Source organism: Gymnodraco acuticeps, unplaced genomic scaffold, assembly GCF_902827175.1.
Source record: "Gymnodraco acuticeps unplaced genomic scaffold, fGymAcu1.1, whole genome shotgun sequence".
Lineage (NCBI taxonomy): Eukaryota > Metazoa > Chordata > Actinopteri > Perciformes > Bathydraconidae > Gymnodraco > Gymnodraco acuticeps.
In genome coordinates this window covers 394,127-411,968 of record NW_022991400.1, presented here as the reverse complement: position 1 = coordinate 411,968, position 17,842 = coordinate 394,127, and the positions used below count along the sequence as shown (strand labels likewise).

At 39.0% G+C, this 17,842-nt stretch overlaps 1 protein-coding gene across 1 annotated transcript; it reads right to left on the bottom strand.

Annotated features, from left to right (window-relative positions):
* Nucleotides 1-184: 184 nt before the first annotated feature.
* LOC117532387 lies at nucleotides 185-17,123 on the bottom strand. Its single transcript, XM_034195698.1, has 14 exons — nucleotides 17,002-17,123; nucleotides 14,939-15,149; nucleotides 12,146-12,234; nucleotides 11,650-11,855; nucleotides 10,897-11,000; nucleotides 10,745-10,796; nucleotides 10,386-10,532; nucleotides 10,135-10,299; nucleotides 7,188-7,340; nucleotides 4,231-4,395; nucleotides 3,734-3,877; nucleotides 3,459-3,645; nucleotides 755-768; nucleotides 185-669 (listed from the first exon to the last, which is right to left on the bottom strand). The coding sequence occupies exons 5-14, from the start codon at nucleotides 10,996-10,998 to the stop codon at nucleotides 185-187; spliced, it is 1,614 nt and encodes a 537-aa protein (XP_034051589.1). The 5' UTR covers nucleotides 10,999-11,000; nucleotides 11,650-11,855; nucleotides 12,146-12,234; nucleotides 14,939-15,149; nucleotides 17,002-17,123.
* Between the last annotated feature and the right edge of the window lie 719 nt (nucleotides 17,124-17,842).

Sequence of the window (17,842 nt, the reverse complement as noted above, 5' to 3'; positions counted from 1 at the left end):
TCGGCCGCGTTGTTGGTGTTGGCGTTGTTGTCGGCCGCGTTGTTGGCGTTGTTGTCGGCGCGTTGTTGGCGTTGTTGTCGGCCGCGTTGTTGGTGCTGGCGTTGTTGTCCGGCCGCGTTGTTGGTTGTTGTCGGCCGCGTTGTTGGCGTTGTTGTCGGCCGCGTTGTTGGTGTTGGCGTTGTTGTCAGGCCGCGCTGTTGGTGTTGTTGTCGGCCGCGTTGTTGGTGTTGGCGTTGTTGTGGCCGGGTTGTTGGTGTTGCCCTTGTTGTCGGCCGCGTTGTTGGTGCTGGCGTTGTTGTCGGCCGCGTTGTTGGTGTTGGCGTTGTTGTCGGCCGCGTTGTTGGTGCTGTCTTGTTGTCGGCCGCGTTGTTGGTGCTGGCGTTGTTGTCTGCCGCGTTTGTTGGTGTTGTTTGTCGGCCGCGTTGTTGGTGTTGTTGTAGCGTTGTTGGTGCTGGCGTTGTTGTCGTCGCGTTGTTGGTGCTGGGGTTGTTGTCAGGCCGGTTGTTGGTGTCTGGCGTTGTTGTCGCCGCGCTGTTGGTGTTGTTGTCGGAAGTTGTTGGTGTTGGGTTGTTGTGCGGCCGTTGTTGGTGGGGTGTTGTGTAGGAGTTGTTGTTGTTGTTCGGCCGTTGTTGGAGTTGTTGTAGGAAGAGTTGTTGGTGATGGAGTTTTGTAGGAAGTTGTTGGTGTGATGGAGTTTGTCGGGCGTTGTTGGTGTTGGCGTTGTTGTAGGACGAGTTGTTGGTGATGGAGTTGTTATAAGAGGACAAGCTGTAAAATATGTAAGAAGTAAAGAGAGGAGTTCTTAGATAATTGCTTCTCTTTGTTATGATGCATATTTTAAGAGCTTGAAAAAGAGCTATCAGAATATAAGAAGATGCTATACTGTACAATGAATGTGACCAAAGGAATTCGTGATAATGATATCATGATACCAATAGACATTTAAAAAAATAAATATAACAATATTAAGCTTTAGTGGAATACATTTTTACATTTGATTATTGTGCGTTTTATCTGTTTTACTGCTAATAAAAATAGATATACTAGAAAGATAAAGAAAAGTATGTTCCCATAACCAAAGTGAAAAAGAAAAATGATGGATTGTTTACATACGGAGCCCTGGAGGGTTCATATGAGAGAAAAATAAATAAAACGTGGCCACGTTTTACTTTCTCGTTCGCACGAGATACCTTCTCGTGTGTGTGTGTGTGTGTGTGTGTGTGTGTGTGTGTGTGTGTGTGTGTGTGTGTGTGTGTGTGTGTGTGTGTGTGTGTGTGTGTGTGGTGTGTGTGTGTGTGTGTGTGTGTGTGTGTGTGTGTGTGTGTGTGTGTGTGTGTGTGTGTGTGTGTGTGTGTGTGTGTGTGTGTGTGTGTGTGTGTGTGTGTGTGTGTGTGTGTGTGTGTGTGTGTGTGTGTGTGATTTGTTTATGATAGTATCGTTCGTTCCGGTGCACTCCGGCAGGACTATAGCACATCGAGATTAAGATTAAACACATTTCTTTCACTTGGGAATACACTTAACTATGGAGAACCAGATTTGTGTAAAGTACTGTTCGTGGTAATTTCAAAACAAATGCCGGTGGTGTCGGACACACGCACAGAGCGGAGCTGAGCACACACACACACACACACACACACACCATGCGCCCCGGTAACAGGACATCTCCTTCATAAAGCGAGGGGGAATACTCTGGTAGTTCGATGTGTGTATAGGTGTGTGTGGTTAAACGTAGCAGCCTCGATCTCTATTCAGCGGTTCTAATGAAGGGAAACGCAGTGAAATGAACAGTAAAAGGCACAGCTCTTTGCAGCTGGTGCTGCTCTTCTCAGATTCTGCTGAGTTACACATTACTGCCTCCAGTGCCCTGTACGACGAAGCCAGTTCAACAGACCCTGGACCTGGATATGTTCCATTTACCCGGCTTAACTAACCCTAACAAACGCGATCTCGCTAAACGGTCCTACGAAGCTGGTTATTAACTCAGTAAATCTACCAGGGTTTCTCTGTCCGGCTGAGAGCGCGTTCACGTGAAAGGGACGTGGTTAGCAACATTTGACCAATCACAAACATGGAGACGCGTGCTGACAGCGCAGCGTCATACTTCATGAATGAATAGTGTAAATAGCAAATCCTGCTTCGTAGTACAGGCCACTGGTGCCGCAGAGATTTCATAAAGTGAAGGAGATTTTCTTTCTATAAAACAGCTGTGGGCAGCAGATACTGTGAGTCACGGACAGGAATCCCTCAATTTAAATAAAACGAGGCCACGCTTTATTAACTCGTGCGCACGCTTTATTAACTTGTGCGAACGAGAAAGTAAAACGTGGCCACGTTTTATTTATTTTTCCTACAATGAACCCTCCAGGGCTCCGTATTTACATGACATTATCATTTGTATTTATTCTATAACCAGTACATTTGTATATCACTCACTTCATTTTCTGGATATAACAATTTAAAATAATTGAGTCATCTTACATTCATATGGAACAGGACTAGGGCCTCATATGAATTACATTTTTTTAGATCTGACCAAAACTGCATTTTCTTTTCTGAGAAAAAACAGTAATATAAGAATAGTGATTTTAATCGCAGTGATGTTGTCACAGGATGTATACTTTAAACACTGGTCACATGACCAACGATACTGCTCCTCACATCTGCACTGAGGACAAGCTGTTAAATCTATCACATGGGAGAGAAAGTGGAGTTGCTGCTGAGTAGAAACAACTATAAAGGGTGAGACTAATAAGATAGTTACTACTGTATATCGTCACACGCACATTTTAAAAGCTTGAATTAGGGCTGTCACAACTTTCACAACTTTCGCAATAAAAAAAAAGAAAAATAACGCTGAATTATTTACATCATATTATAATGTGGTTTATTAACATGATATACTACATACTTACTTATATGTCGTGACATCGCTAGTTTGAACAAAACTTACTATATATTTCTGAATATTACATTTAAAAGAGTCATCTTACATTTTGACATCTTACTATTGTGGTTTGGTGTTTTCCCTTTCCTGTAGTGTGTTCTATAGGTTTGTGTGCATGTAAATGGTCTGCAAAGGCTACAATCCCTGTGTTCCCTCCAGAGGGAGTCTCTTCCCACACACTCCCTCCCTACCTGAAACGCCTCCATTGGACTCCTTTGTTTGCTTCAGTAACATAGTAACATCACTATGTAACACTTGTGCTTCTATAGGCTAGCGCTCTTATACATTGTCCGTAAAAGGTTAAGGGGCGGGACATCTCTAAGCGCCTGACCAATCGCAAAGACGACCAGCTAAGAATCAGAGCAGACTGGGCTCTGGTTTCAGACAGAGGGTGAAAAGAGGTGCTGCAGCACAGGCAGTATGAGAAAAATAAAGAGCTTTTTGAACATTAAAGCATGGAGACATGTCCCAGTAGAGGCAGAAAATAGAAATATGATCCTAAAAGTAAACAAACCTGAAAACCAACTTACTGTATTGATCAGCAGGCTGGCAGTATTGTCCATCAGGAGGAATGGCATTGATGCATCCACATGTGTTGCTTGTATTACCATCACATTTCCCATAGGTGTCACACTTATCACACGGCCAAAGATAGTCATTTTCACAGTGGCACTGAAACCCAGTGTTATCTTGGCTGCAAACTTTAAAGAGAATAACATATTTTCTCTTGTGAAAAAGGCAGAAGTTTGAAATAGATATTAAAAAAGGATATAATGCATTTGTTCTTACCTGTGGTGATATTGGCATCTAATATGTTAACTGAGGAGCTGATCTGGATAGGAAAAGGAAGACTGTTCAGGACGTTTCTCAACTGATCCGCATCGCTGGTATTCACCTCGATAATAATCTGGTATTCATAAAATACTAAAGGCACTGTAGAAAAAGAGAGTCGAATTAGAGACAATTATTTGCAAGTAATTTGTTCCAAATCTAGGTCATGACATGACTCAGGCAAAATTACTGAGTGAAGATAATGAAATTCAATTATAGTAAAGAATAGGTATTCATATTTCTCTCATCCTCATTCTTTTCATCTTGTCATATTGTTTGCTCATTTAGATTTGCTCATGTAAATGTAATACGAGGTCACCTTGAGTGAGAGAGAATTGAAAGGACACAAATACTTTTTTTAAATAACCAAATACAGATTACAGTGCCGAGAAAAATAACTAAGTAAATATTATATCCATATGTGTGATGTTACTTTAAATGTAAAAGTGTATCACCTGACTGTGGCACGCAGTATTGTCCATTGGTAGGAATACTGTTGATACACCCACACGTGTTGTCAATGATGTCATCACAGGCTCCATATGTATTACAGTTGCTTAATGACCACACATATTGTTCCTCACATCTGCACTGGAAGTTTGTACCATTTGGGTAACAAACTACATGAAAACAAACAATTAAACAGACATTATAATCAGTTATAATGCTTTGTAGCTTATCACAACTCAAAGTTCCTCTGCCTTACGGTACGTCCACACAGCAGCTTTAAACAAATCTTCCAACGCTTCCAACGCTTCTCTGCCCATTGACTTTGAATGTGGATGACGTGAGTTTGCTTCGCTTTTCGCCGAACTGCATTGTGGGGGAGCGAAGCGAAGATTTCCAGGATTTCCAGGATTTTCAGGATTCAAAAGTTGAGCAATGTTCTACTTTTGAAGCTGAGCTGGAAGCGTCAGCCAATCAAATCCTGTTTATGCAAATCTGACAGTAGAAGCGCTAGCCAATCAAACCACGTGTATGCAGGGAGAACCAGACCGCAGTTCATTTCCTCATATTCCAAACGAGAAATTACGGTAGCAAATCACCCGGTTCTTTACGACCAGAACTATTAACGGGATACAAACCGGAGGAACCAGGCATGGAGGGAGGTGGCAGAGACAGTGGGTGAAACTGGTAGGTTTTCGCCTGTTTGGGGAGTTTATATATATATATATTGCTCGCATAAAATCCCCGGGTTTTTTTGCTTTGTATGTCGGGGGCGGGAGATTAATGTGATTGGTTGTTGGTCGTGTTGCTCGCAAAAAATCCCCAAGCCTTCAGACACGCCCAGCTCCAAGATCTTCAAGATTTTTGAAAATCTGCTGTGTGGACGTACCGTTACATGTCAAGATGTATCCATTCACACACATCTATAAACTGATAGCAGGGTTAACAAGTTGACAAACTGGACTCATGAGGATCTATCTAATGCTTATTTCCACATTTTCCGCTGTGCCTTGGGAGATACTTTGCTATGGTATCGTTGCCCAATGACACTCCAACGCAGACTGAAGGAGCAGGACCATTGATCTTCGGATTAGTTGACGACCAACTTTACATCCTGAGCCACAGTCAATCACTTAAATGATATGCAGCATTTTCTTACATCCATAGCCTACTTGATTTATGGCGTAGTGCTTATTGTATTGAAGGCCAGTAATTCCAGAACGCTGCATTCTCATGATACACGGTAAAACGACTCAGCGCTGACATTGTGTTTCTATGGGGAGAGCGATGCTACCTGAATAGGCGGAAGAACTGCCTTCTGTGTTGTGCATGGCTCCAAATTATTGCCAAGCAATGCATTCCAAGTTGAAATTATTATATCAGATGACAGCTGTATGTAGCGGCACAAGCCAGCACAGGAGGTAACCATACTGGCTGTGTTCACTGCAAGGCTTTGCGCCCAGCTCACCACGTGGTGAGAAAAGAGCAGATTTACTTCCCCTGCTAGCCTAGTACAGCTGGCATCTGATTGGTTGTGAAGGTCAGCGTTAAACAAGGTCGAAGTTGAAATGATTTGACCTTTGAACGCCGTGCTTGTGCGACGCCGAGAGAAGCGCTTCCGCCTAGTCGGGCAGCACTGCTCTCTCCAAAAAATACACAACTGCAACGTGAGCGCAGAGCCGTTTTGACGTGTATCATCTGAATGCAGCTTAATGGTCAGAAAGATGTCCCATTGGACCAATATGTCCAACAGCACATTACCCCCAAAAAACCACCACCTATTGTTTGAAGGCCACTTCGCTCCAAAGATAAACACTCCCTGCGCAACCAACAGAAGCAAATAGATTATTGTTGTGCAGACTGATGGACCTTCATGATATTTTTCCTGTTGGGAAAGGCATGACCTGCTGTACTCTAACCTTTGCCATAGTAAACTTGCCAACATAAAAAAACTTTTGGCAGGCACAACCTGATTACACCATTCTGCCTAATATTTAGAGACTAGGTGTTTGGTTTCTAGGTGCTGGATGAATAGGCTTTAGGTCCAATGGGACATATTTTAGGTTGTATTGTGTTGAGGAGTAATGGTCTGTTCAAACATGCATTACTCTGGACCAGAGGTTGCGCTAGACCTTTTTGCTACCCGTCATTTTGACGGACAGGATCGTACAATTTCCGTCAAAATCCATGATTACCCGTCGGTCTGTACACCTCGCGGGAGCGCGCCACAGCATAAAGCATAAACTCCCAGGCATTTCATTGATTTGTACGGCAAAGTTAGGTCTGGAAACGATATAATTTCCTTTTTGGAGGGCATCCATAACACGGCATAACACCGGAGCCCTACTGCGGGGAAACTTTGGCGCTGTTCTGAGTTTGTTCTAATCTGTCAAAATGACGGACTGCTTTCAGATTTTTCCGTCATTGTTAAAAATTCCGTCATATACGGAATATATTCGGTTAACGCAACCTCTGCTCTGGACATACTGTATATAAACAGTATGTATTTCAGACTTGGAAGTCTAAAAAATGAAACATGTATAAGATCAATAATTGGAAAGAACATTATTGTTTAACTTGTGCAGATGCCTTGCTAGTGCCCTGTCTGAGAAGCCCTGGAGGATTATTTTTGTTGACACTCAAAAGTATGTGGACATTCTTGAACTTTCCAAACTTGCTTCACCTCAATGAGAAGGGAAAGTCCCAATTTTAGAGGGGGAATGTATAATATAAAATAGTTTAGTGATATGAAGGTCAAGAGAGCATATTCTCGCATTGCACTTTGTCCACAGTTAATAAGTGAGCCATTACTCCGTAAACACTTGAAAGAAAATATAATTGATTGAATTGAATGTATCACATGGTCAAATGTGGGAAAAATTACAGTTCACTTTAATACCCAGGCGCCCTCTGTCTTGTCTAACAACATTTTCCCCCCATGCTTTTTTTTTACCACCATGCTTACCTGTGGTGATGGTAATGTGTGTGACGTTCACAGTTGGACCCAAGGCTAGGGAAAAGCCCCCGGCATCCAGGATGCTTCTAAGGACGTCCACGGTCCCAATATCAGTAAAATTCAGCTCAACATCCACATCGTACTCAACCTGAGCCAGAAGCCCTGTAGTAGAAAAACAGGTAACGCTTTATATTAAGGTACACAAATTAACCATCAACTAGTTGTTAATTAACATGCATATTAGCAGTATATTGGCTCTTTATTAGTCATTATAAAACACTTATTAATGCCTTATTCTACATGACCATATTCTACAAGTAATAAGCCATTAGTTGAGAGTTTTTCCTCAATAACCCTCTAATTAGTGCTTATTTGTTGCAAGTAAGGAACTTATTGTATATGAGTTTTGGTCTTAATATGCGCTGCCCAATATGGGCCTAATAAGGCAGTACTACCACAAGAATAGTAATTCTCCCATAATAACACTTAACAAATATGATCTATTCTTATGGAACAAGACATGAAACTAGTGTTAATTGTGTCTAAACAACTCAAAATTAGCTATTTATATCTAAGAACACGTTCCCTATTTTAAAGTGAAGTCTTGTTCATAACCAATAAGCTATTAGTTTGACTCTAATTGACCAGAACAGGTTCCCTATTCTAAAGTTGCCTCCTCTTCACACTTTGTAAATACATTATAGCACACAACTACTGAAATTATCCTCAACAGTACATGAACAAAGTAGGCACACGTTGAAATATCTGTTTTATTAATGAACCACTAAAGAGAGGTTCAGACACATACATGTACCAAAACATGTCAAGTTTCTCCAAGGCTGAGAACATATATGCAGCCTGTACTTTTTAATAAAAACTGATTTTTAACAGAGTTTATGTATTTGTGATCATACTGTGTGACCTGCTTGTATGTTCTTACACAATAGGTGTACTGTTCTCTCTGTGTTGTCTCAGTGTGAACATAGATTAAACAGCCAGCCAAACTCTTTTGAGAGCCAGGGAATGAGCAGCCATGCTCCTTTATTGACTTATTTGCAGTCCAGTGACATTCAAACGGAGTGAAACTATAAAAAAAGAAGTTACAAGGCACTTAATGATCTCATACATGCAAGTGTAACATACACAGAAGAACACATTAGGACCGCTTAGTGTAAACAAGGTAAACATAGCTAATGCTAGCTGTACAATAAGCATGTATACAGGCTAGTATGGCTAACGCTAGCATGTATGCTAACGCTAGCGCGAATGCTAACGCATTTTCTCATTGAGTTTAAACATCTCCACATGTCATCACATAAACACAATACATGTTACTAATCCTTACAGTGTAAGTGTAAGGCTCACACTTACACTTACAGTCATTGCTTTCTGACGGACTTGACCCTTTTACTCTTCAGGTTGCATAGGGAAAATTAGTGGCAGTGTACTCATGGATGTCTACTGCCATTATATTCCGTTCACGTTCTCCTACTTCCTGTACCCGGGTCTAACCTTCAGTAGGCTACACATTTTACAAAAATATAAATGTGCAAATATGAAACATACAGGTCAATATCACCTTGCTATTGGTAGCTGAACTGTCAATACCCCAAAACATATTATAAGATATAAATACCTAATTTTGAGTTATTTAGACACAATTAACACTTATAGTTTCATAATTGTTCCATAAGGATAGATATATTTGTTAAGTGTTATTATGGGAGAATTACTATTCTTGTGCTACTACTGCCTTATTACGCCCATATTAAGCAGCGCATATTAAGACCAAAACTCATGTACAACAACTTCCTTACTTGCAATAAATAAGCACTAATTAGAGTGTTATTGAGGAAAAACTCTCAACTAATGGCTTATTACTTGTAGAATATGGTCATGTAGAATACGGCATTAATAAGTGTTGTATAATGACTAATAGAGAGTCATTATACTGCTAATATGCATGCTAATTAACAACTAGTTGATGGTTAATTTGTGTACCTTAATATAAAGTGTTACCGAAAAACAACATGATTTAGGGTCTCTTTTGGTTAAAGGACATATCAATGTAGAGAAATCATTCAAATTAAGCTGTAGTAATTTAAAGTAATACTTAAGTGTTTTATCTTAGAGCTCTATTAATGATCACTCTCTAAATATAAAATATTGAATGCCTTTTATTTAAAAGTTGTAGCCTTCAAAAAGAAAATGTATGCTTTTTTGGGTTAAAAAGGTTTTTGTGTATGTAAATAGTCTGCAAAGGCTAAAATCCCTGTGTTCCCCCCACCCTACCCTTCCTGAAACACCTCCATTGCACCTCTGTTTACTTCTGTAACATAGTGACATGATGACATCTATTGGCTAGCGCTCCAACACATTGTACGTGATAGGCTAAGGGCCTGAACTTTACTGAGCAGTTAACCAATCACAACAGAGCCAGCCAGCTAACCAATCAGAGCAGACTGGGCTCTGGTTTCAGACAGAGGGTGAAAAGAGGTGCTGCAGAAAAATAAAGAGCTTTTTGAACATTAAAGCATGGAGACATGTCACAGTAGAGACACTAAATAATAATATGAAGCTGAAAATGAGTATAACACACTGAAAAAATGAAACATTGACTTTAATTAAAAATATTATGTGAACAGGTTCCACATACTGTAATTGTATTAGGTTAGTTGAATGTAACGGTATTAAGTTGAACCTATTATTTTTAATTGAAATGTAATATTATTGCTTTCAACAAACCAAATAAATGATATGTAATTTGTTTACAAAATACATTTAAGTCAACGTTCAAAAAGATGTCAGCTCATGGCCCCTTTAAATCAGTGTTAAATGTAAGTAACATTCATTGAATTTCACTGAATTGAATTGACCCTAACTATAACTCTTCTTTCACCAGGCTGCTGCTTGCAATTAGCAATGAAAGGAAATCAATAAGTAATGACTTGTTCACCTGATATTGCCTGGCAGGACTGTCCATCAGCTGGAATAGCATCAATGCATGTACAGATGCCACTAACAATGGAATCACAGGCTCCATATGTGACACATGTGCTGTATGGCCAAGCAAAATTGTCCTCACATCTACACTGGAAGCCAGTGGCAGTCGAGGAACACACTGATGAATGAAAAGTGATATCAGTATAGCATAACAGGTGTTTATATGTTGGTAAGAAGGTCAACATAGCTACTCAAATTACTCACCTCTTGTAAAGGTAATTTCCGAGATCTCTGTGTTGTTACCAAGTTGTATGGGAAAACTGTTCAAAGAGGACTGAAACTGCTGAATTATTGCCACATCAGAGGCATTCAATACAATATCAAGCGTGTAATTCCATTGGTTTGTAGCCACTAGAGAGATTGAAATAAATACAAACAAAATATAAATGTTGTTTTAAATCATCCACACACAATACAAGTTCTTAATAGTTGGTACTTGGGGACTACTTTTTTGAGTTTGATGAGATGAGTCACACCTCTCATGTTTTAAATCTTTTAAAATAACTATCAGTTATAAAGTGTTATTATTCCAATATTCTTTCATATTTAATAATGAGACTTACCACTCCTTTTTCCCCTGATGTGAGGCAGAAATGATTCTTCTTCATTGTGTTCCTAAGACAACAGATAGGGTTCAGGTTCAAATAATTGCTTTGTGCATTGAAGGCTGTGATCCCACATTTTCCGTACAGTATTGTAAACACCGTTGACCTACCGGTAAAACCTGACTTGGAGATTCAATGAAGCTCCCTGTTTCCAAAATAGTTAGTGTCAGGAGAAGGGCAAAGATGGACAAGCATGTCTTAAATATTGCCATTCCTTTTAAGAAAGTGGGACAGACAAGAAAAAAAACATTATATAATCATACCACCCAGCTTTACATTGTTTGTATTGTTAGATAATTACATAGATATTGAACACTGTCATAATTATACCTTGTTCTTATACCACAGAACAAATAAAGGTCAAGCACATTGTTGAGGGTTTCTTAACATTTATCTTATTACATCATTAGATTCATCTTTATAGGCCTTTAAAGATGCCATTCCAATCTGGGTTTGGCCACCATTTTAAGTAATGTGTACAAGGTATATTTAAGAACTATATTTGCTATATTATATATAGCTGGGAAACCAACACCTGTACAATATATGGGTGTTTGTTTGACATTTCTTTTGATCAATTATATAACTTATATTTGATGAATTTCTATGTAATGAATTTCCAAAATGTATTTGTCTGAGGGAGTGAATTTCTGGTTATTGGAAAAATGTGTACTGTAATTTGATGAATGCAACATCTGTGCAGACAGGTTATTGTTGGTGTTATAAGTTAAAATACTTTGCCCAGCTATTAACAAGTTTCATGATGGCTGTTGTTGCTCTGTTGCATGTGTAATTAAATGACATTAGTTACTCATGATTCAAATCACAGGTTGCTTTATAGCTGAAGTTAGAGCACTACTGACCGTCTGGTTATTTGCCATTCCTCCAAATAGACTAATGAAAGCCAGCTCACATTAGCTAGGCTGCTATCCACTAAATAATTAGAGAAAGGTTGTGTTTGTTTTTTCCAAAACAAGGATGTTCTTCTTTCTTTCTGCTTTTCTTATTTCCAATCGACACAGGCACTATTTAAGCATTACAGCTTAAATTTTTTGAGGAAAATCTAAATCTGGTAAAAAAAAAGAGGCTTTTTTAGGGTTACAAGCATGCTGGTGAAGCCATACAGAGTTTGGCTTGTGTCACTTCCACAGCAATATGTATTTCCAAAGTCATTGTTCCAGTTAGCTTGCATTACTCACATACCACAACTCTTTTTCTAGAACAACTAATGGAAAATGTTAACAGTGAGGTGACATGTTATCTACCTGCTGCACTATGTCATGTCAAAGTGAAATAGATAGTTCGTTTTTATTAACAGACAATTTGACACAACCTCACGTTGTTTTCAAGTAAACATACCTTTAATTACTCATCCTCTTCAAGTTAACTGCATTGGACAGAGATGCTTCCACATAGTGTTGGCTGTGAGTCAACAAGATCCAGTGTTGCTGGATGGCACAACAACAGAAGATTTATCAATTTTAAGAAGATTAACACTAGAACCGTCAGGGGTCGCTGTATACCTAAAACCGCCAACGGGTCAAATGTACCCGCTATTAGAATGCATTGATTTTCAAGGTACAATGTTCTTTTATTTATCATACTAGAACACAGGGTTAAGAGTGAGTTTTGATCGCACAGTGATGAAACGTATACCAATATAATCTGTGGACTCTCAGCTTTCATATGATATAGTTTGTGCATTGCATGAAGTATAAAAGATCGCTACCATGAGTTATGTGCAAAGTGTCTCTCCATTTCTCTCTCTATCTATAGCTATCCAACCCAGTCTCACGGCATTTCGTAGTCACAAAATAAATTGAATCTATTGATTCGTGTTCACCAACACAATTTTCCCCTTTTTCTCGTGTCACACAGAATGATTTTAAAAGCAATGTGTTTCTATTGGTAGTATGTTTCGTGCCTGCACCACGTATTTTTCTCCGGTCGGGTCTTGGAAGACCGGAAGCTGTGTGGTTCATAAAAACATTTTCGTACTCAATATCAAGCCACGATTATTGTTTTTATTTTAAATTGTATAATGTCAGACTTTTTTTGCCGTCCGCGAGGAAAATAAATGGGGCTCAGAGCCTCAGAATACTGACATCTGTATTTGTTAAATCTTTTTTTCCTGCTAATTTGTTATTATTTGGTGCAGGCACGAAACATACTACCAATAGAAATACATTACTATTAAAATCGTTCTGTCAGAATACTGAAATCTGTATTAAAAAAATGTGTGACTATAACACGAAATGCCGTGAGACTGTGTTGAACGGTCTATCGATCGATCTATAACTATCTATCTCTCTATATCTATCTATAAGGAACCGCAGTAAACAACAGGCGTAGCTTTAGCAACACGTCATGTTTATGTTTTCGCGCAAGATCAATAACGCGAAAATCACTGCATTTTCTATAAGATAAATATTACCCGCTGGCGCTGATAGGTATACATGGCAATTTCTTGGGCAATTTTTTCAATCTGACTTCATATTGACAATTTTTAACAACAGAGGATGCTACATAACACACTTTCAGGAAAAGTCACGGACTGGGAGACTTGAATATTTTATTGAAAAAAGGTTACATACAATCAAGAAACAGTTGCGTGTAAAATGTACCCGTTGGCAGTTCTGTTAATAGAATAGAATCGGAGGGATTAAACCCCTCTTTAATGGTCACAAATGCAAAGCACACAGCACACACAATGAAATGTGGCATCTGCATTTAACCCATCCTATTACCAGGAGTCAAGTACTAGGAGCAGTAAGAGACTAGTTCAGAATTTGAAGAGTGTTAAACATATTGAAGGCACTGGAATGTATTTGACATGTCAGTTTGGCAGTAGGGGGTGGCTACGGCGGCCTTGACACTGGACAGCTGATCAGGGTCAGGTTATTAGTTAGATCAGTGGTTGCCAAAGGGTGTGCCGTGGGATTTTGTGACAACCATACCTTATTATTGCAATATACAACTACACAAAAATAATTATTTTTTAATTTACTATATCAGTACTTTGTAGGTTTATATGTACGTAATCTGCGCGACTTGCGCGTCCACATCTCCACGTGCAGTGCTGCATAAACATGGCTGAGTCCGCGATAACTTTCCAGGGGTGGTGGTATGCCCATTATTTTGAGTTCGTCCGAAGAATAGACAGGAATGTGACGGTGAGGTGCAAACTGTGTCCAGGCCAGAAGCTGTTATCCACTGCTGTAAACACCACGTCAAACCTCAACACACACCTGCAAAGAACACATATTTTTTTGTTTATATCACGTAGTCTGTTCTTCTTCTCTGTCTTCCGGTTGTTGCCTGTTTTGAATGACAAATACACACTACCGCCGCCTGCTGGTAAGGAAAGTTATTGCCACTCACGCATGCGCAGTTCGTACGTGCTCGGCGATATGAGTAACGAGTTACTTTATGTAGATAGTAACGAAGTAGTGTAATATATTACTTTTTTTTAAAAAAGTAATATGTAATATATTACATTTTTTTAGTAACGACCCCATCTCTGGAGTTGGCGTTCTCTACTCTGATTTACATGAAGAACAACAGGAGGTCACGGCTCTCTGTTGAACAGGACTTGCGAGTGGCCCTCTCCTCAGTGCCACCAAGGTTAAAAAAATTCTGCGCGCCCCGACAGGCAGGCACATGTATCTCACTAATTTGTAAGTCGGCAAAAATATTTACAATAGCACATGTTTCAATGCTGATTGCTGAAATGTTACATTTATAATCTGTAGTTCAGGACCATGGACAATGCAGCTTCCTTGCATTGACAGTTCTCTGTGCTGAATTTCTGCTGAGTGTCCTTTGCCTCATTTTTAATTGTGTGACCTGTCTGGTTTAAATGAATGTGTTGCTGCTTTGATGAAGCCTAATTTGATAAAGTTTCAAATTAATTTTTGAAATATTTCATTAATAAATATTTCAGGAGTAATATAGTTGTCTTTGTCACATTTTATTTGGCATTAGTAAATAATTATGCACATTTACAGATATTTTACATGATATGAGTGATAACACGTGTTATAAGGGCTATTTTGCACAATAGGTGTGCCTTGAGATTTGTACTTGTCCTTTGGTGTGCCTTGGGCACAAAAAGTTTGGGAACCACTGAGTTAGATAATAAAGCCTGTTTACCTGGTTCTGGTCTCTTGCAGTTTTCTGGTTCCTAGAAGCCACGCAGCAGCCTCAGATCATAGAGCAGTATTTTCTGGAGCATTTGTTTTTGCTGGATTGCTTATGTTGTTTCCAAAAGTTAATTAAACTTTTTATTTCAACAAATCCTCTTCTTTTTCGTTGAACTTTTTTTAAAACTGCGGGAGCAAGACTTCTCACAATGGTTCCTGAACTACTGACAAGGATGGAAGGAAAAAAGGATTACTCGTTAGTAGGGATGGGTATCGTTAGGATTTTATCGATACCGATACCGGTACTGCTTATCGGTATCGGTATTTTTCGATACTTTTATCGATACTTTTCAATAATTTGGTGCTCAAAATTATAGACATGAATACAAGATGTGAAGATTAAACAGTCATTTTATTGTAATTTTCTTGCAGAAATAACTGTATAACTTATACATTAGCTTCTCAGAAGCAGACAAAATAAATTAAATAAATTAAAGGGGCCTGGCTCGCCCTATCATGCTTTTTGGGGGTTTCCCTCAGACAGAGGATGAAAAGAGGCATTTTTTTAAACATTTGTAAATCAGTTACATCTTCATCCAGACATTTCAAACTGACAACCTAGCTCAACAAGAGATCCTTCAAACATTGTCCTACAGTGACATCATGCAAAACTGTGATATGAAGAAATTGGTAAAAAGGCTAAGATGGCAAAAAGATAAAGGTGAGTATGTATATTATTCTGGATTGTACTTTTAAATCATCACAAAATAAATGATGTGCTGAACTGAAACACGTCAAAATGTGTCTGAAGGTTTAAACATAGAACAAAGTATTTGAGCTTAAAATATGTCAATTCCTAGTAAACTTCATTAAGTTGCTTGTGTTACCCCCTTTACAAGCAACTAATTGGGTACATAGATTGCACCTTGCACTATCGCCACTACATTTTTTAAAGTGCACCCAGACCTTCGATCGCCTCGCTCTGTCCGCCATGCCTGCGGGAGTCTCACAACAATAATAAGAGCGCTGTTGAGAGAGATGACGAGTGGCATTTACAGTGGCCAATCAGAGGGGTCTCAAACCGGATACATCACACGGGATGAGGGTTCCCAACCAACCAGAATGGTTTAAAGTTAAACTAAGGAAGTAGACGTAACACATATACTGATAGCAGCACCGTTTGTCCAGCGGCTTAACGGTATACCGATACCGTCCAATCAGGTACCGGTATTGACTTAGTACCGGTTCTCGATACCCATCCCTACTCTTAAGGCAAAAAGCAGTAGCCTACCAAACTGATCTTCACACAGATTACAAATCAAATAGGAAAATAACCTAGAACTGGACCTAACCCTAATTGGGAAATAAATATATAGTCAATTGGCTTGCTGTCCCTTCAATGTGAGTTGGAATCAGGAACCCCTAAACAAAAACAGCCTGTTTGCTATCCTGGCTCCAAAATAGTGGAACGACTTCCAATTGATATCAGGACAGCAGAAAGTCTTCATATCTTCTGTCACAAACTGAAAAACCTATACTGTTTGGCTTGTAACTTGGCCATTAAATTATAATAAAAAAAGCAATTGAAGAGCCAATTTGAAACTAATGCACCTATAATGGCTGGCTTATTTGAAGCAACTTTTATTGTTGTCCTGAGTTTGTATCTGTATGGTTTATTGCACTTATTGTAAGTTGCTTTGGATAAAAGCGTCAGTTAAATTAAATGTCATGTATATACTAATGGTAGAAAAGCGATACAATTCCCACAGTTGCAAACACGAGAAGTACATTAACTTTCTGATTTGACCAACAGCCATGACCTGACATGATTAAACTGCAGCCAAAAAAATCCTATCCCTTGAAGTAAACCTCTCATGCTTTCTTTATTATTCAATGGAAATCTTTCTTATATCATCTCTTCATCTCAGAACTGTCAATCACATCTGCTAAAAGCAAACAGACAAATAATAGAGTTATTTTAAGAGCTACTGAACTGATGATATCCTATACAAAAAACGTATTCAATAAAGTCCCAACAAATATGCTTTTTCAAAGTCATGGTTAGCTTCTTACCATGCTCTTTCTCTTCTTGCTGTTTATCCACTTTAATGTTTTGGACTCACTGTTGTTCACAGGAGCCTGCAGAGTGTGAAGACTGTCAACCAGCAAGTGGAGCGATGAGAAACACGCTGCACAAATAACTTCCTGTAATATAGTAAGGGACTGGCTCAACTGGTTTAATTATTCCCTCAGCTTCCTTGTCTGATGTTATCAGCCATTGTGCCTTTGTGCCTATACATCATGTGAAACAAAGCATATATCTTCACACAGAGAACCTGTATATTTATCATAATCAAATGCCTTGCAGGACATTCTTTGGAGGTAATACAGGTAAAGGATTAGACAATACCCAAAACACCAGAAGTGACTCAGTGCTCAGCACAGTAACACCTAATTAAATCTAATTGAATCCACTGTAGGAGGTGTAATAGCAGCGTCCGGTAAATACACAGGTGACTCACTTGTATTGTGTATACATACATAGATATGAATTATCAGAAAGTCAATTGATTATTAAATGCTTTCTTGGTGTATAGGAATTACAACATAATGCCTGCACTAAGTGGACACAGCCAACAATATTGTCGATATCATATGTTTGGATGAACAAAAAGTCAGTATTTGTATGTAAACGGCACTAGCTTAATGACTAAATCTTAGGGTATTAATTGCATTGTTTTTGTTTGCACACTGATTACATTTTATTCTATCCAATATCCAAAAATTCACATCAGAACTGGTTCTGAGTACCCAACCCTTGCTGATGTGTGCCTATAAACACTGCATGGCACAGCTGTTTATTAGACATGTCATATTTTGAAGGGTTGAGACTGTGTGGTTGGGGGAAAATGTG

Excerpts from the sequence above, each read along its gene's own strand:
- LOC117532387 (XM_034195698.1), bottom strand. The coding sequence starts at position 10,998 with ATGGCAATATTTAAGACATGCTTGTCCATCTTTGCCCTTCTCCTGACA. Across the intron at positions 10,300-10,385 it reads GGAAATTACCTTTACAAGAG|TGTGTTCCTCGACTGCCACT; the intron begins GTGAGTAATTTG and ends TTCATTCATCAG. Across the intron at positions 3,646-3,733 it reads AGATGCCAATATCACCACAG|TTTGCAGCCAAGATAACACT; the intron begins GTAAGAACAAAT and ends TTCTCTTTAAAG.